General features: G+C 48.1%; 1 protein-coding gene across 9 annotated transcripts in view; it reads right to left on the bottom strand.

Annotated features, from left to right (window-relative positions):
- Positions 1 to 2594: 2594 nt before the first annotated feature.
- Positions 2595 to 19849, bottom strand: part of LOC146206023 (putative nuclear hormone receptor HR38) — a 42705-nt gene continuing 25450 nt past the window's right edge. For 3 of the 9 annotated variants that reach the window (XM_084590658.1, XM_084590664.1, XM_084590665.1), the window contains exons 3-10: positions 15330 to 15643; positions 14741 to 15268; positions 11042 to 11216; positions 8767 to 8896; positions 7644 to 7804; positions 6722 to 6921; positions 5981 to 6159; positions 2595 to 4864 (exon numbers count right to left, since the gene is read on the bottom strand). In XM_084590658.1, the coding sequence (XP_084446784.1) occupies positions 4608 to 4864; positions 5981 to 6159; positions 6722 to 6921; positions 7644 to 7804; positions 8767 to 8896; positions 11042 to 11216; positions 14741 to 15268; positions 15330 to 15643 (1944 nt within the window). In that variant the 3' untranslated portion in view covers positions 2595 to 4607. Of the gene's footprint in view, positions 4865 to 5980; positions 6160 to 6721; positions 6922 to 7643; positions 7805 to 8766; positions 8897 to 11041; positions 11217 to 14740; positions 15269 to 15329; positions 15644 to 16104; positions 16606 to 19849 lie in introns of those variants that run through there. The other 6 variants (XM_084590660.1, XM_084590663.1, XM_084590662.1 and 3 more) reach the window with 6 other exon arrangements.

Raw genomic sequence — 19849 nt, 5'->3', positions numbered from 1 at the left:
TGCAGTTCTGCGAGTTTTACCGTACCCACCAGCTGATATTTCACGCCATTGGTGCATCCACGATGCAAGGACAGCCGAGGGGCATGTGGCTCCACAGCCATAAACGCACAAAGAGGAATTCATCAGGGAACACGGGCAAAAGCTTCCAGTCAATCGCCAACCACCGTTGCGGAAGTTTGATTCGGGAACTGAATTTTCATAGCCCTCTGCTTCGGGAAGTTCTATCCATGATTTGCAGGAATGCCCGATTTGGGAAATCACTGGGAAGCCACTCAACTAACATGCCGGAGCTACTAGTCCAAAGCACGCCCACTCTTTTTGCGCATTGAGGTATTGCCCTCATATGCAGCTATTAGTTTTCGTATGAAATATGCTAGAACCTAAATATTCGTAATTCCGGTATTTTAACACAACTGCAACAAGAAACGTTGAAAGTAAAAAAAAAAATCTACTTTTGATATTGCAACGAATTAGCTAGGCTCAACTTATTGCGAAGGCGTCTATACATGGCGATAGACACAATAATTAAGGCCGCAGACAGCGCAGCATGTCGGGCGGCTATGCGCACCGTCGTGCGGCCGAACAAGTCGACTCAATCACGTCGATACGGGCGCTTCGCTTCTGTAGCCTTTTTGCAAATTAATTGATTACACGTAATCGGTAATCAATTACAGAAAATTAACAATTACCCGAAACGTTACTGTTTGAAACAGTAATGAATACATCACAAAATGTAACTACAAGTAATCAATAACACGTATCCCATATATATATATATATATATATATATATATATATATATATATATATATATATATATATATATATATATATATATATATATATATATGGGATGCGAGAACATAACATACTTGGCTGCTTGACCGATCTTGACCGCTTGACGGATCGAAACATGGGGTCCAGTAAAAATTGAAAAAAAAAAAAAAAAATATATATATATATATATATATATATATATATATATATATATATATATATATATATATATATATATATATATATATATTTGTGTGTGTGTGTGTGTGTGATATTTAATGAAAGGCAATTGGCCCTAAACTCAAAATTAATGATTTTACATCATTCATCTTAATTAACTAATTACATGAATATGAAAAAACGCTGCGAGGAGCACTACATGACGACAAACAATATGCCGTTGGCTTCACTAAACTTCACTGTACTGCTTTTTTAATCCTTGGTTCAAGTCTTGTGAAACACTCATTCTGTGTACGTGTGTGTGTATGTGATCCTGAATGGGATCGGTAGTATTTCTAAATAAATTAATAAACATATAGGCTACAAATCTAGTGAAAATGACCGTCTCGTTATCAACGAGCCCCTCATTTTTCCTAAATTTGTCTGCTTAATAGCTTACGTGGGTCTCTGTTCTGCTGGCAGTCTTGAGGGCAGACGCAGCATAAGAGGCTTTTCACTTCCACTCTCCCTCTCGATAACGTTCTACGAGATCCTCGCGGCAAATACAGGCGTCCGCTAATATTGAGGAGAGTGGCGCTGGTAAACACTCTTAAGTTTGGGTTACAACATGGAGGAAGGAAAGCTTAGGAAAGGCCCTCGCAATCCGAGCTGCATAACAAAAGTTGTGGCGGAAGTCACGTGCTTTCGCGAGGGCTAATGGGATTCCTAGGCACTGCTTTGTCTCAGGCGTCGCCTGCATCACCCATATAGACTGCGTTGTTGATAGACCCGACCGGGTAGAGGTGGAAATTCGCATTTTTCCGCAATATTTGCGTTTCGTGGATATTGAATTGTTTCGGAAGCCTACAGTGATCGCTGGGCTTTACTTTTGCGCGTTCGGTTGATTCAGCATGCCGTCGTAAATGGTTTTGGAAACCCACGACAGCTGACAGAGGTCCGGTGCACCAGGAGATCGTCTGTTGGCTTTGATTTTGGCACTGTATCTGCAGACGTGCTGAGACGCTGCACTCGCGTGACCAACTGGCGAAAGAGAGCCCTCACATCCGACTTCGGGAAATGTGACATAACAGCCTCTCCTACATTCTTTCTTTCCTCCATGACTTCACTGAAGGCCGCCCGAGAGTGGCAGTGAGCATGCGTGCCAAAACGTCGCTACACACCTACTTGTGTCTGAGCGTCATCACCGAGATTTTTACGAGGCCAGCGCACCCCAGCAGCTGACGTCACTACAGGCGGATGGTCGATAAAGGGACAGCAAATGAAACGTCTAGCACGGATCTGAGTTATGTGGTGTACCGTCGTCACTTTACTCACACCCATGGAAGCAGCTTCATTTGCTGAGCCTTTATCGCTCACCCTCAGTCGTGACGTTCCCTGCTGGGAGATACGGTGGTGACGCTATGAGGCTGTGCTCTGTTCCTGAAGCCATTAACCCCCCCCCCCCCCCCCCATCTCTTTTTTTCTGTTTTCCATCTACTTCTAATCGTTCTTTTTGCTGTCGCTTTCTAAACATAGACTACATACCACAGCATTTGTGAAAAATCGGTTAAACTTCTCACCGTTCATTAAGTGCGTGCAAAAGGCCACCTCTTTACTCGGGCGGTGTAGAGGCGGGAAAAATAGTGACACATCAACGATCACAACAGCAACAAATTCTGTATTTCACTCACGTCTTCAAGAAAACAACAACAAGAACAACAACAACATAAAAAGGGTGGGTGAAAGCACGAAAGAACAATGAAAAACCGTGAACCGTATTACAGTCCTCTGGTCAGCACAGTGTCTCTGGGATGATGGCGGAACGAGTACTCCGGCAGAAGCCCTCCCTACGAACGGCAACAGAACGACGGACAACGCACGGTGGCGGGCGACGGCTTTGGTCGGGTGGGCCGCCAGCGCCGCCCCGGAGCCTCACTCGGTGTGGTGCATCGCCCGTGACGTCAGCGGCGTCACCAGCTGGCAGCACGGCAGACACACGTCGCGCTCACGCACGTGGCCCGCTAAAGGCTGCTGTCGGCGCCCACGTCACGGCCGAAGGGAACGACGGGATGAGCGCGAGTACCCTTCGTGCGCTGGGGTGGGCTCGCAGGACAGCGCGGCGGTGCGCGGACAGGGTGCGGGGGAGTGATGTCGGCCGTCCGGCCGACCGCCGCGCTACAGGACCGGCACGGCGTTCGAACGGATGGCGCGAGACGGACCTGTCTTGTGTACTTGCCTCGGGAATTCCGCGCGCAGCTCCCGTTTTGTACTATCGACATGTATTGGTTCCCTAGACATCGAAACAGCCGCACTCTTATAACAACAATCTAAGTGAAAAAACGCTGAGAGATAAAAATAAAACAGTCTAAAGACTAGAGCAACCTTGACTTTAACATGCCAGTGCCAAAAAACACGTGTCTGCTGTCTAGTGGTTTTGATGTATGTATTTTATGTACACGCGCTGGTATATTATTTATATATGTATATATATATATATATATGCGTATTAATAACGCATGAAAGTAATAGAGAAATAAAAGCTGACACCATGATAGCCGATTGGAGGCCTGCGACATAATGAAGGGTGCGCAGAGGAGTAAGCGTACGATGCTGGCTTGTGGAATGTTTCGATACTCTCCGGGCGCCATCCACGAGAGCGCAGTAACTAAGTTGGTCTAGCCACGAAGTAGCGGGGAATGTTGCTGGAAGGCAGTGAGGGGATCCGGTGTGTTTATCGTATCGCCGCGTCAGCTGTACATAAAAATACGAAGGCAGGCTCTCCTCTTTGTACATGACTTGTCAAGAGCGAGTACCCAGTCGTTCTCTCTCCCTCTGCATTTCTCCTCGGTGGGTCTGCGCGACCAAGAAGTGCTAACCGACTGACCGCCGATCTTTAATGGGCAGGATGAGAAAAAAAAAAAAACGAATACAGCATACATCGAGCAAAACCAGGGTACAGTACACGGAATACAAGCTGTTCGCTCCATTGTACCTGGAAACACACATAACATTGGACTAGATCCACAGCAAAATAGACTCGAGAAACATTTCGTCAACACATGCGCTTAGAGGAGGGACCATTATATTATGTACGGCGTGTATATAATGCATATGAATATATATCCGAATAAAACATGAGGGGCGCTTGACCTCGACGTGCCATGGATCTCGGAATACTTGCGAACGAAAACGGGGGCCGAGCTGGATGACTAGAATGGGCTCTGCCGAAGGGACGAACAATATAGCGGAGCTCCGGGGCTTGTAAGTACGCAAATAAATAGCGCATGAAAGGTGATAGTGAGCCACACACAAAAGAAGGATACACAAGTTCTAAAAATGTTCACAGGTGCAATGCAAACAAATGCCATATACCACGGTGAGAGTGCTCGACAGGACTACGGCGGCTGCCGTAGCGCCTACGCTACGGGACGGCGCTCGTGGTCGTCGGACTAGTCCCCGGGTGCAGGACACACACACACACACGCTCACACACAAAGCGCTGGAAGAGCGCGCCAATAGGGAAGGTGGGGAGCACAAAGACACTCTCGGACAAGACACACGGACGCGACTGCTATCACAATCATTATTGTGAGGCGGCCCCAGATGGAGACCGAAGGCAGATGACAACGACCACGCGGGACAAACGAGGAGGGGCGATGCGCGGGGAGTGTTCAGAAGGGTAGGCTGGAGACGAACATGTTCTCGATGACCGTCGGCGCGGGCACCAGGTCTTCGAGCTTCAAGTAGAAGATGCGCTGCAGACCCTGCACGCTCAGGCTGCGCAGGTCCGGCAGCTTGGCCAGCAGCCGCGAGAAGTAGTGTGGCTTCTTCTGGGCCTCGCTGTTGTAGGTCACGTGGTCCCTCAACGACCCGATAATTTTCATCTGGAGCCGCTCCACCTTGGCGCCGTCCTTGAGGCCGTGTCGCTCTGCGGCGCAGGAATAAGCGGGCTGTCATCATCATGGCTCCCTTCCCGTGTGTTCGCCCTGGCTACCGTTACAATTTTCCGTCGCAAGTTCGGTGAATTTCCCTGCTGTATGCAAAAACTTGCCTCAGTCGCAGAGCCCTTTTTACAGAAGAGACTAAGGGTTTGTAAGCCTCCATCACTTAACCCACTGGACGACGAAATTGCCAATTCAATCAGGGTTACAAAGAGGTAAGAATTTTGAAAGCGGGATCAGAACAAGACAGGTTTGATTTCGGCACCATGTGTCTTTTGTGTGATGATATAAACGTCTGCCACCTATTTCATACTCCTTATATGGCTCGTCGCGCCGAATTATGGTGCAGAATTTACATGTCGGCATTTGATCGACAGACCTGTTAGCTTCAAAGGCATTGTTTGCGCATTTATTGGTGGCCTGAATAAATATGATTTTAGAAGAATGACGCCGTGTGGGTTTTTAAAGCTAATCTATATCTCAACGGAATGTTCTGACGAATATAAAAGATATAAGTATCAAGGGATACGTATCTAAATAGATATGTCTAAAGGTACAAGTTTCTACTTTTGATCAATTACACACGCTGCTAAGAAATAACTAGCGTCTACACGCACGCATTGCGTACGAGGTGCTTCTTCCATTGAAGGGAGGCTTTATTAAGCAATAGAAATGAGCATTGTCGCTTAAAAAAAATAATTCAAAGCTGTAACCAGCGACGGCTACCCATGCAGCTGGTACCTGCATTACGTAATTAATTTTTGGTTTTCACGGTTATTTGATGCACGACTGCTGAACAGCTTCAAGCTCTTAATTCTAGTCAGTATGGCATATACAGTGCGCGTCAGCCTCGACAGCTCGAGAAGGCGCGCAGGGCAACAAACAAAACGACATGTGGCCAGAGCTGCTAGCTTTCAAAGGCAGCATTTACTTGGAAGAGCAGCAGCACGGGCCTAGAAGCCTTATAAGGTCACGCACTTCCCCTCAAGGCCACTCGTAGAAGTCTAATTTCGCATTTCTTTGCTTGCAGCTCAGCGCTCGAGCTATCTGCGTAAGTGTGAAGCGCACTGTAAATCATAAATGATCCAGAATGTTCAAGTCACCTGTCACAAGAGTCAGTGCTGCGAGACACGCAAATGCAGAGATGTCTATCTGCATGGCGTGCAAGCTTCGCGAGAACTCGAAGATGGCGGCCAACCATTCCCCGAAGATCCTCTCGCACTGAGTCCGGTGAAGCACGACGCCATTGCAGAATGTGAACTCGTCGTCTTCCTGCCTGATCCTGCGCAGTGGGCAAAGAAAGAAAAAAAAAACGATCAGAGAAAGTTACTCGTCCGCCACTTGAGAGGAATTTTTATGACGTTAAAGAACCGAGTGCCGTGTGAAAGCTGTACTGGAACGAGCAGATAGAGAGCGCAATGGTGCCGTAACGACGACCATTTACACTGAGATATTTAGCACTTAACAGAGCGTTCTCTGTGAACTAAAGAAAGAGAACAGATACACCTAATGTGGCTGATCTGGCACCGGTAAAAATCAAGTGAGCACCCAGAACAGTTTACAGTAGCGGAGCCTTGCCAACGGCCCTTGCACACCCGTGCAAGCCAATTGCCATAGCAAGAGATTAGTATACTGTTTTTCTTGAAACAGCTTGATACCACTTCAAGTTTGTCGGAACCTCTCTGAGTGCATTCTATTTCGGACGAAGCTAGAGTCGAAATAAAGGAAAGATTTCAAGTGGTGCATCGTTTTCGACTTTGTGCAGTGACTTTTAACTATCGAAAATATGAGCTTGATTAGACTACGGTAGACATCATCAGATATAATGACTCGGGTACGCTCACCTGTACGCAAGTCGGAGTGCAAAAAGCTCAAGGCTGGCAGACTGGAAGAGGAGCTCTTGGTCACTTTTCTCCAGCTCACTGAATCCCGGAATCTTCTCCGAAAAGGTTTTAATGACGTCCACCGACGAGGTCAGTAAGTTGTAAAACTGCTGAACCTCTGCTGCTGTCCTTCGGCTTTCATCGACGGGCATCTCTTGACACTGTGATAAATATAAAAATGACGTCAGAGACGGCTAACATACAGAATCAAACTTGTGACTTGTACACCAAACTCTGTACTGATAACACCGATCATTAGTGATACGTTTTTCTTTAGAATCGTTCTTTTTTTTTTCTTTTTTGGAACGCTTGCTTGAAGCGTCGGCGTCCATCTGCTTTTCTCGGTGTCGTTTTAGCACTTAAGATGATCAGAATGCGCAACATCCGAGTTGTGACCAATTGAAATTGCGAAAAAAAAAAAAAAACCAACAACAACAACTATCAACTAAATGTACATTGGTGGATCATATGGTCTAGCCGTAAGCCAAAATTTCTGAACCAGCGATGTATCCTGAGTTGTAAAGGTGGCCCACTATGTGCACAGTGTCCAGAATACAGTCACTCAGATTCCGCTGGAGTGGGACATAGCGATATCATTCGCAGATTAAATAGACAAGTGGTAGCAGGTCACATAAGCAGCGAGAGAGATAACCATTCTCGATTCACGTTTCCAGAGTATTTAGCAGTTCGACAGTCTGCGACAAAAGGCTGCACTAATTGGCAAAGCGTTTGGCTCCAGCCGGCTGTTGTCGCGTTTGAGCTACTCTCGAATTCTCGTAACGTAATTCCCCCTGGCTCAGACCGACGGAAGCTAGTGCTTAACGAGTACACGGATTGGCGTTGGTGGACCACTCTGCGATGTAGACAAGCAGGTGAGAATTACCAGCGAGTAATCCCTGTTGGCGAGGTCTGGAGAGGTGTCCACATGAGCCCGGACCAGTGCCGTGATTAGGCTGACCGGTGGCGACGGCGGCGACTCCTGGGGACTCTTGGGCTTCGAAGGCAGCCGGCCCCGTCGGCCCTTGAGGCTGTCCGTTCGGACCACTGTAAGAGGAAGCATGGGTAAGCATTCGGCGGCGGACTACGCACGTAGCCTGAGCTTCTGTTGAGCGTTTCAAGCGAATTTACAGCGAATGACAACCATCCGCTCATAACGTCCATATGGCTAGCACAATAGGAACATGCGCCTACTGCGCGTGTGACATAACTGCAACCAAAGCCATTAAATCCACGCGTATTTCTATTGATAATACTCCCGTGATATTTATGTTTGTTTAAAAAAAAAAAAAAAGGAAGATAATTGCATTTCTGGTTGATTCTACGACTGCGGAAAGCTAATTCCTGCGTTGTTATCAGTGATGAGAACGTTCGGTCAGGTGCTCACATGATCGCAATTTGATTCCATATCGTACTGTATAGCCTTATGAAGAGTTGGTTATAAAAATCTATCTCCTAGCGTCCAAAATACATTACAAAACTGTGCACGTGAATATTTATCGCTGCCTATATTCAGTAGAAATGAAATACAACCTATTAGCCTCTCTAATATACATATACAAGGTGAAATATTAGTGCCGTCTCTTATCAGACCGTATATGATATTATCCCTTGTCGTTTTGTTGATATCGATAAGCTCCGGACGAAAGTGTAAGGCAATTATAGCTTCCATTCGTTACCACACTATAATGTTACAAATAACTACAGAGATGTTATCGCACGAGCCGCTTATCGCGTTGGCAACCTCTCAGTTTCTGCAGCTTCATTCGCCCAAACCCGCAGCGAGACCAATAAATTCACGTGACCTGTGTACAATTTAGAATGTCCCGAATGCTGGATGCACAGAGCTGGCTCTATCATGGAGCACCCCTAAAAAGTTACGAGAGGACACGCTGGGCGGGCTCACACTTAATAGCGCCAGCGGTCAGTCCATCGTAAACAAGGCGCTCGCATTGTTGCATGGGAGCCGTTCGAACCAGTTTGAAACTACAGCAGGAGCTGTCACTTACCTTCTTTGACCATTCCGACGGCGAGGCATTTCTGAAACCTGCAAAACTGGCAACGGTTTCTTCTCCTCTTGTCCACCGGACAGTCTCGATTAGCAAGGCACACGTATTTGGCTCCTTTTTGAACTGTCCTCTGCACAGAAACCAGTACGGAGTTTTCAGTAATTCAGTGCAACATTGCAGATGCGATTGTTTTTACTTCAATGCAGACCTTATTGCTGGAAATCTGATCGGTATTCTGTGATGTCTGACAAGTTTCATATTTTTGATACGTTCTATCGTTGTAAATGATGTCTTTCGTGTATTTTTTTCAAAAAATAACTGTTCCCGAATTCGCTCATATTTATTGCATAATAACACGCTCGGTGTAAGGGAACTTGAACTCGCGCGCTTCATTGCTGCTCACAGGAAACAATAATAAGCGAACAGCATGCAGGCAGGATCAACACTGCTTATATCAGACCGGTCAACCTCAAGCATGAACAGCAAACGTGCAGCAACTGACAATAACAAATGTTCTTTTTGAGTAAAAAGAGACGGCGACTTTATGTTCTATAGTGGGTAATTTAGAATGTATACTCACAAGATCTCCCGCATTATTATCTAAAATAATAGAAGCCAGAGTGCTTTTAATTTTACGAATAAAGATATGTCTCTGAATAGCACAGCAGACATAAACACAATTTTAAAGATCAGTTCAATGAGGCGAAATCTCGAGAGAAATTTATGCCGCAAGAAATCTGTCACCCATATAGGAAGGCTTAGCAGATCACTGGCTAACCACTCGTCATTTACGATAATATTCGCACTAAATATTTAATAAGAGAATATATAAACAGTTTTTTTTTTGTCTAAACGAGGCAAATCCACCAAAACAGGAAGCAAGCGAAAGTTCATTATCGGCACAAACCGTAGTGCTGTCTTATTCGTTATGTGATATGCTTCATGTTTAGCTCAGAGCAACTCTACACCACGCCGTACTGAAAAGTTATGCAAACAATTTAGTCATGATGGAAACTTTGTTTTGGCTATTTTCGATACGACAACTTATACCTGACCCAGTTTCGTTTTGAAAATTTAATTTGGACAGTACAATTGAATGCGTGCAGTAAGAAAAAAAAAGCGATTAGAACATAGTGTGCAATCGGGGAACTACGATGCTTCGCTAACACAATCAAGTGAATGCGGATAACAAGCTTCTGTGAAAAGCGCTGACGTGATAGCCTTTCCATGTTTTCACTTCGGCAGAGAAACAGTGAACTAACAGAAGGTATGTGATCCAGAATTGGTTCCACTTCAGTATAGCATCCTTAACTATAATGATTGGGTACACAGCCGACAAAACGACAGGACAACCGCCTGTCCTGGCGTTGCTTGTCTGTGTCGTCCCGCCGTGGTAGTGCAGTGGTTAGGGCGCTGGACTGTTCTATCTTAGGGTGCGGGATCGAATCCCGGCCGCGGCGGCCACTTTAGGATGGAGGCGAAAAGCAAGGCGCCATGTGCTATGCGATGCCATTGGACGTTAAAGAACCCCAGGTGGTCGAAATTTCCGGAGTCCTCTACTACGGCGTCTCTCATAGCCTAAGTTGCTTCGGGACGTTAAACTCACAAATTAACCTATTTTTGAAAACGCAGCCCATTGAGTTTCTATAAACAAAAACCCATTAAGCTGCGTTTTTGAAAATAATTGCGATGAAGCTTTAGAATACTGTACGATACTTGTATGAACATTCTGAAAGAAAGGGTCTAAGCTTCCTATGTCATGGACTGCCGTAGTAAACCAACGGGTGCGTTTATAAATATCTGAGGCAGCTGTGGGATACTGTGAGGTACCACTATTCACATGTTGATGGAAATGATCTAAGCTACCGATGTGTAGCGAAGTTCTACTTCAGAAGCTGGCCCTAACTGCGTCCACAACGAATAATTAAGACTGATACAGAAAACCAAATGGGTACGTTTTTGAAAATATACGACAAAAAAGCTACAATCCTACCAAGAGAGGATATACAGATATTTTGATTGTTATAGTGCAGTTATACGATATGCAAAAAAAAAAAAATACTTTGAAGAACTCTTTCCCAGATTTTGTCCACATTTTGTGGATATGCATGGGTTAAAAGGTAAGAAAACATGGGTTGCACTGTGTAATTTTCGACAATAGGCATTTCTAAAACTGGCACAGCTTCCATCATTCACTTCCAGCCTTATAAATCACGCTCTATCACTGCATGCATAGCCTGCGTGACCTGTGAAACGGGGGTACTAGCGGACGTACCTTGAAGAACCCTTTGCAACCCTCGCAGGTCCTCACGCCGTAGTGCTGGCAGGCGGCGTTGTCCCCGCACACAGCACACAACTGGTAGGACGGCGTGGCGGGAGGCGGCGAGGAGGCCGTGCTCGATCCCGAAGCTGGTGGCGTTCCAGGGGCTGACGGTGGGGCCAGCCGTCCACTGCATGAAAGACAGCGGCCGCGCCTGTCAGCAAAAAGAAACGCTCTGCGCCAACCCGCGCCAAGAGAGCAGCGTAAAACTCAGTTAATACGGACTTACTCTGGCGTACGCAGCTTTCGTCGAATTGCAGGAAATAAAGTATTTCCTTCTTTGGCGCACGCGACCTCGCGAATGACCAGCCAGGGGCGCGGTCACCATTTACGAGGAGCGGAAACTAGCCCTTGCCCAAGGGCACGAGAGTATTCATAAAAATATCCCATAGAAAGCTGCATTGCAAGTCAGGAACAGTGACAAGTATTCTCACTACAGCTTCTGGAGTCTGCTACGGAGTCTGCGAGTTGATGCCTGCGCTCTTACTTCGCGAACAGTGCTGATAGTGCTCGTTGTTAACTAGAGATGGGGAGAGAGGGGTACCGAAGCAGTGGCTTTGTGGCGCAGCATCCGCCTCGCATTCGGGAGGTACCAGGTTCGATCCCTGGTGCTGCCGGGAACAAACCGGCTTTCAAAGGGTACATGATCTTCTGGGGTGAAATGCTTGTTAAAGGGGTCATGTATGCATCCCGCCATTGAGAATACAGTTGAAATGAAACTTTCTCATGTTTGGAGTAAGGCTTGAATCGTTACTCTATGCGGTTATGGCTCGCAACAGTGAATCGCTCATATTCCTTTACATCGTTGCTATAACCACAATAGCTTGGTCAATGGTTGCAGCAAGCCATAAGCTATTGAAATGGTCAATATAAATTGAGCAGGTTATTAATTGGCGCAGCTTCATAGAAATAATTGCTTACAACTCGGAGCTTCAAATAATTGTAGTGACATTTTATTGATGGTCGTCACATAAAAATGCTCTTGTTAAGAGACCACTCGGCTATAACCGCATTGGGTACCACGAACCAAGCAAGGGTGCACACGAGTGAACTGGCGGACGCGGGGTCTGGACACGTCCGCACACTACGGGTCGCGTGTTCACCAGTGACGGCATTGCGTCTGATCGCGCTCTTACTCTGTTCAGATTGCCGTGCCCGTCACCCGGTGGGTATCGGAAAAGCTTAGTCCGCTCAGATTACCAAGTATGTGTACAAAAAGTGTTTCGGGGGTGTATTGCAAAATAAAAAAGAACTGGGAAGGGGGTGAAAAAAAAAAAAAGAGAAATGGTTCTGTCTCGTTCCGGCATTGAAGGCCTCACAGGTATGGTGCAAATGGACGGCTGAAAACACAGCGGTGTCAAAGACTCCGCGCCCCGAAACAAGGAGGGCGTCGCTCCTCGGCATTTGAGTCCTTTGCTCACCGATCTCCTGCCTGCCATAAACTGCTCCGGCAGTGTGCACGAAGTCTCCATCTTCAAAGAAAGTAGACGTTTATCGTGCGTACACAAGAATGTGACCTTATCAACATGCGAGGACAACACCATGTTCGTCACAAGCAGTGACGCAGCGGAAGTGTTTACTGACGCACATGCACAGAGCGCACATATTTTTTTAGCCCTGCGAATCGAAATCTGAGGTTACATGTCTTAACATTCATTATCATCATTTCGTGACCTGGAGCCGGTGCAGTTTGGAAGGGGTGGGAAAATTACATAAAATACCAAGATTCATTATCTCCGCTGATCGGTACGATTTCGTTGTTCAGGTAAAAACATGGAAACGGTCTCAAGTATAGATGAAAATCCGCAGGTTTACTCGGGTGAATCTGGTAAGCGGAAGCATCCAAGGTGGAGTAAGCGAAAATGAGGGAATAGTTACGGTGCACCTGAATAGCAGATCAGGCTTTCCAAGCTGCACAAGGCAAACCGCTTCAGCCGCGAGGCCTCCGCGATGGGCCAAGCTGACCGCTGCGTCCCTCCTTGTGCGGATACAATTTTAAAGACAATTATGAGGGCTGCTCAAGCTACATTCGCTGGTCCGTGCTTGACATAAACGTTTACTGCCGGTTGTCCACACGGGCATCACCGTGGCCGACGGTGTGCGCCTACCTGCTTCTTGCTGCCACTGTATCCTCGGGTGCCCATTATTCGTAATTGAACTTTATTCCTTTGTGCAGGGTAGATAACTCTCTTGCCAGTTTCACCTTTCAATAGAAGCACACGGTACCTTACAAACAGCCTAGTAGAAGTCATGCTTATTTAGGTTCGGGTGTAATCTCACTTTGATCAGAACAACCGGATCAAAAGGAGAGAAAAATCGTGTTTCTCTCACCTTAAAACAACTAATTCAGGCCTAAAAGAAAGGGGAAGAGAGGGGGGGGGGGGATCGAATACAACATAAAAGATCAAAACCATGTTGCGTAGACATTTGAGGACAGGAAAGCAGGCGCAGCGTAGCCTTCCTATAGAAACTATAAGTCGCTTGAAATTAGGGCTCATGACGGGTACATTAACTGAGGAACAGAGAACCAACGTAGTATTTCCAACAGATTCGTCTCGGGTGTTTTTTTGTTCTTTTTTTTTTCAGTGCAAGCTACGCGCTTGTCTGAAAACTAAATAATACTAGGATTTCAGGTACGCAGTTTATCAAATTAATGACGGGTGGAAAGGGGCACATAGGTATGTCAACAGGGCGGCAAAAGGTTGTGATAAGGAAGCCAACGGTTCATAACACGAAGCCCACAACACGGCGTGCACTGGGATGGCTCTTTCTGACGTGGACAAACGCTAGGACCAACTGGGTATTATATATCCGTACTCGACTAGCACTCTTTTGAGAGAAAGAATAAAAGAACAGGCACGAACACGACCGCGCGCGGGTGACGTCAAGTGGAAGGCGCCTTTGACGCCCAACGAACAATTGTGAGGCGCTGATGGACAGTCAAGGAGAGCGAACGCGATGCCACGTGACAAGAAGCAACATAGACCTAGAAAAAATAATGGGCCTAGTTGCGAACAGCCCTACAGCGGTGATCATTCTATTGTCACAATCAAACTATCATGTTCCACAGACGCAGTGCGAACAATGCGGCACTGCCATAATCATGAAACAAAGAACTCTCTTCGCGGCCGTCTAAAACACGTTACATGTCTTGCACTTTGTTAGTGGCTGAGTGCTAGCGCAGCTACGCAAGGCTGCCGTCTGCGCGAACTGCGATAAAATAGTTTTTGTTTTTCATGCGCCCAGTCAATAAGGACGCAACCCGTTTCTCAGCAAAGAGCGGTCATGCAGACTGCGCGTTTACTTTGATGAAACGAAAAAGCAGAAATGCAGGCATAACTTCTTTAAAACTGATATGGCAGTGCTATGAAAGGGTTAATGTGTGCAAGTGAAAATCGCATTCTATGCTGTGATCCCTTGCATGGAGCATTCATCGACAGCGCCCCAAATTTTATGCAATAACCGAGGGCCTTAAAAGCACGTGCTTCTGAAAGAGTATTAAATTTGCAAGATCTAAACCAGATGAGGTGGCGGCAGCCAGGGCTTGAGATTTACTAGTGTCGTCTCTGTACTCGTCGAACAATTGTATCCTAGCTCTGTAACACGCGAGTGCAATAGAGTCGCGGTATTTTGAGAACATCAAGCGAGGCTCACCCAGTCTCGGTGGCAGTGGTGGCAGCGGCGGAGGCCTTGAGCAGTGCTGGCTTCCGGGCCTGCGGCCACGAGCCTCCGGGACTAGGCAGTGGCGGCGTCAGGTCGCCTGGGAACGACGCGAGGGAGGACGACGAGCCGGCCGAGACGAGGCTGAAGCTGGAGCTTTCCGACGGCCCCGGAAACACCAATCCTTTCTGGAACACTGGTGGAGACGGGTGCAGGTAGCCGGAGAAGCCAGCCTTGGCGTGCTCCTGCTCGGCTTGGTACTGCACGTAGCAGCTCGAGCTCTGGTATGAGGGCGGCTCGGTCTTGTAGAACTCCTGCGACGTGCCGGCCATAGCTGGTGGCGGCGGTGGCGGCGTGAAGGGAGGCCGGTAGCCGGTAGAGGTGTGAGGCTTTGGCGAGAAGCCGCCCACGGACACCTGATAGGCCTCTGGGCTGCCAGCCTCAGCCGGCAGCTCGGCGTCCGAGCGCAGCTCTTCAAACTTGAAGGAAAACACGCCGGAGTGTGTGATGTCCCGCCTGTACCTGGAAGCAAGGTGCTTTTGCTGAAGAGCCTGGTCATACAGAAGCGCTTGGCACAACCCACCTGGGCGAGTACGTCTCCTCGAAGCTGGGCAGGGCGGAAGGGTTTGCGGGTGAAATGCTCAGGGGAGTCAAGGGAGTCGGCTGCTCGGTGAGGGGAGGACTGCTGACCACCGGGAAGCCCGACTGGAACATCTCCTGGTAAGAGGAGACTTCTCTCACGGTGCTGCCGAATACCTCAGAAGGAACCTGCGCTCCCACTAAATCGAGACCGGGGAGCTTGAGCTCCTCGCTCAGCGATAACGACTCCTCGGCTGTGAACGAGGATGAGAGGTAGTCGGCGTGTAAGAGGCTGCTCGTGGAACTTAACGCCGCGCTCTGCAAACGAACAGCGGACGATCCAATGTGAGTCCGTCGGCAACGTAAAGTGGTCCCCTTCCCTGCCCCGTCCGCATAGGCCGGGCTCAAGCCGGTCCATGCGCACACACCGCAATGGGCGCTGCTCGGAAGCATCCTCGAAGCCAATGGCCGTTCCACAGAACGCGCGAGTTCCGCGCTCAGGGAGGGCGAATTTTGAGCAACAGTAAACGAGCAGCTCCCACAAACATATCACGCTCGCTGCTGCGGAGAAGAGGGCCGAGCCGCTCTCTTCTTCGCAGCGAACACTTTGCGCACACCCAGAACATTCGACACTGAGACACATTACTAGCTCAAAGAGGCATGCATTCACACTCAGCAACAAGCGCACGCAAGCATCCCAAACCAAACGCGACGAGCAAAGAGGCTTGAAAACAGCCAGAAGAGCGCGAAGAATATGCGCAAATGACTGAATGACGCACTTGGCTCCGCGCAGCGTTCGCCCTCGGCAAGCAAAATAGCGAGACGCAAGATGGGGAGCGGGCCGAGGGAGCCGGACCGCGCGGCCAGTGGCCGTGCGGATACGTGGCAGTCGCGGGTCCGGCCACCCGATGCTGGTGGCCCTGGAGCCTTACGTGAGCTCTGCGTACGAGACCGTGCCAGGCGCCTTGGATGCTAAGAGCCGCGTCCAATTCCATCCGCGGCTGTCTGTCTTCGCAATGAACGCGAGCGCAGCCGCGGGTTGCATATAATCGGTCGCGTCAAGGATTACATGTCCAGTGGTGATGCGAGCTTCGCAGGTGCCAGAGACAATGCAGAGCGCATGTCATGGCGAGGAAAGAGGGACGGAAGGGAAGGGCGCGGGGGAGAAGAGCTTGTCCACACGCAAGGGCGCAAACGGCAGCAGCGATCACTTAGCGCGCAAAAGGCTAGACGTGGTCAGGGCGAGCAGCAGGTGCTGGGCGTGCACACGCCCGTACGTCATGCGGGGATCAACGTCAACGGCGCCAATGGGGTGCCATCCGTCTCCCGCGGGGGAGGAGAGGGTCCACTCAGCTACACTCAGCGCCCTCGCCTGATGCGCGAAATGACAGTGACACGAGGTCGAGGCGCTTCATCCTCAGCGATCGGGCCACGCGTCTCCGCGTGTCATCTGCGCGAGCGCGAGCCATCGGCAGCTCGCGGCGGCGGCCCGAGATGCGTTCGCGTTAAGACCGGAGTTAAGGTGCCACGGGTACGATCCGCTGTAGAGCTCAGAGAGTCAGCGCGCGGTGAAGGAGTGCAAGGGATCGCAACATAAAGAAAGCCACTGGGGTCTCCAAGCATCGTCTGATAACACCCGCCTGTGAACATTTTCGCGCTCGGCTGTTACCTCTTGTGGATACCACCTCGCGCTTCCTGATAGGCGCGGCAGACCAGCCGCTTTCCCCGCCTGGCTTCTTCTGCGATGTCCCGCGTGTGTACGCCCCTAACGAGCCACGCCTATGTTTCTTCGACGAGACAGGTCTCGAGTGGGCCGCGGGTATCTAGAAAAGCACTCAATCGAGTCGAGTGCGTCGTGTTCACAGGACCGACGGCGTTTAGAAGTCTTCGCGAAAGACGCAAGCCACCAGCGCTTCCCGCGATGTACAGAGAAGGTTAACGACCACTTGGAGAAAAAGTGAACTAGATCTAAGACGAACGATAGAGAATGCCACGATATCAAGACAGCACGGTGTTCTGACCCCATCTTGGCTAAACCCGTTTGTCGTTGGCATCTCTCAACATACATGTTGAGGCCCACGACGAACGCTGCACGAAGCGAACGCTCGACACAGTTCATAGTAAGTATTCACGAACTGCGTGGGTTGGTGTCTGCGTGATGTACAGATGCGAACCCAAGCGATCCCAGTGACGACTTTTGGCTTTGAAAATTACGCTCGCGAACCTGCCTTCAGCAGTTGTATTTAAAAATATGTAGGTTCCCCACCGCATCTGTAGTATTAATTTGTTGTAAATATGCACGCTGAAAGCGTTGCGGCAGGTAGGTACACAATAATTGCACACGATTCTCTTCCCTCGAGGCAAGATGCCAAGAGGAAAATAAGAGCAAGGAGAACTAATACCTGCCGTGTAAAATTGATCAAAGCGACCATTTCAAGTCAGGCGCAGCTTGTGATGTATACTAAGTGTTTCGAAAGATTAAATCAAGCACCAACCGGAAGAAGCTGCAAATGAGAGCAAGCTCACATGGGACGTTCTGGGCTCGTTTAAGACCTTAAACAACCAGTAATACCAAGGTCGAGGACCCCGATGAGCGCAGCCGAGCTGCCGAACGAGGCAAGCAATGTGAGTGTCTTGAACGAGACTGATTTCTGCACTGTACAAGAAGGGGGAAGAAAAACCTACGAGGTCGTTGGCAAGAGATGCAAAGCTCATGGAAACCCTTATTTCTGAGACATGGCTTTTCATCACCGTGAGTGTATGCCATATCTCGTTAGTGCTTGTGGACCTACAGAGGCATTTTCACGATCAGAAAATGTGTCCATTAGATGCACCTCGTAAACGAACAGATCAGATGCAAGAGACCATGGCTTCAGCAGCAAATGAGATCGTTACGCTCACCTCTAACTGCATGTGCGGAACTAAAGAGAATAGTGGGTGCAGCACGCTACGGCACCGTTTCTACCACGATTGCTAACTGCAGTACAGGGGATAAGTATATGCGCAACAATGGCCCCACGTCCACTGACCTCGTCGGCAGCTGTCCAGCAAATGGACACTTCTGAGCGACATCATGCTGATAAGCTACAGCTGCGCAATATTAATGCAAGCGACCATTGCAAGGAACGTTCTACCTCTGTGAATGAGCGAATACCGATACTCGACGATTTCTTCTCCATTGTGGGCGTATGGCCAGATGGCCTACATGTGAACGGGTCATGGATGAAGGAAGTTGAGGAGAAAGCTGTGTCGTTTCCAAGGGTTTGGTTGCACACTCCTCTGTTGGGCCCCTGCATATGGAATAACTATAGGCCTCACTGGCCTCGAACGAATTTGGAGATGTAGATGGCTCGCTTTCTTTTTTCTTTAATTTGTCGAGAAAGTGAGACGCCAAACAATCATTATACAGAGTACAAATGACAATCTGTATTTAATAAAGGCGGTGTAAATAGAAAAAAAAAATGCTTAAAGCTAGCAAAAACAAAGTGGCGCTTTGTAATGAAATAAAAAAAAAAGTTTTTCAGGTGGCGGTGCTTTCCCTCATATAACACTTACGCCTCGAAATCTGTCGAACCGGCTACTGTTTGGCTCATGTTGCCGTTGGAATTAGGTCACTTAAGCGTGATTTTCGCGCCCTGTGTTGTCTCTAGCCTCCGTCCTGTGTCTGCTGCGGTTTTATTTTCCTTATCACTTAAGCAGCAGTATGCTCAGTGCACGGCATCACTGAATTTGGGTCAAGTTGGGACTAAGTTCGGCAGCAACTAACATTTAAATAAATTGTTTTCTTTTACGCCATTCTCACTCCCAGTCAAATTTAAGTCCAGCCAGTCTCAGCCTTAAATCCCCTTCAGATTTTGTTTACTCAATGCATCTGAGCTGGTGGAAGAGCTCAGTACAACAGAAAACAAAAAGCCGATTTGAGGTGCTAGAAATACACGTACAATACTGTTGGATGTCAGATTTGTTGCAGCAACATAAGAGCTTCATTACAAGACGTAGAAAAGGCAGCCTTGGTATTTAATGGTTTCCATGGAAGTGAGAATAATGTCTATGATTTTCGTGCCACATCAAAGTAACATGCATGTCTCGTTAGTAGGATGCGAGAGGATAAGACGTTGCATGCAGCGCCTTCTGCGTCTTACAATGCATGCTCTTGTGAAATGCGCACCCAGTTTGGGAATAATAATAAAAAAAAAGGGGTAAAAAGAAATCGGTTAATCATTTTCTGGGGAAGTTCGTAGGCTTCAGTGCTGGCGACACTTTTCAGAGCCTGGCGTGCTTCTTACGAAGCCACCAAGGCAGCGTTTAAATGTAAATCACGCGGTTGATGGAAAATGAGAAACCAGCAAAATGGTCTCAATAATAAATCTTACAAGTACTGAACTCGTCGGGACGCTGTTTGGCACTTCCCTGCCAACCTAGATTTAGCCTAAGAGCAACACAACAATGCGGCTATTAGCTCCTGGTTATAATAATAATAATAAAACAATGTGCTCACTGGGCGTAATCTGGTGGTCTGAGTTA

Source organism: Amblyomma maculatum, chromosome 1, assembly GCF_055883805.1.
Source record: "Amblyomma maculatum isolate TAMU_Amacu chromosome 1, ASM5588380v1, whole genome shotgun sequence".
Classification (NCBI taxonomy): Eukaryota; Metazoa; Arthropoda; class Arachnida; order Ixodida; family Ixodidae; genus Amblyomma; species Amblyomma maculatum.
The sequence above is the reverse complement of the archived record's forward strand: the minus strand, read 5'-3'. Positions and strand labels throughout refer to the sequence as shown.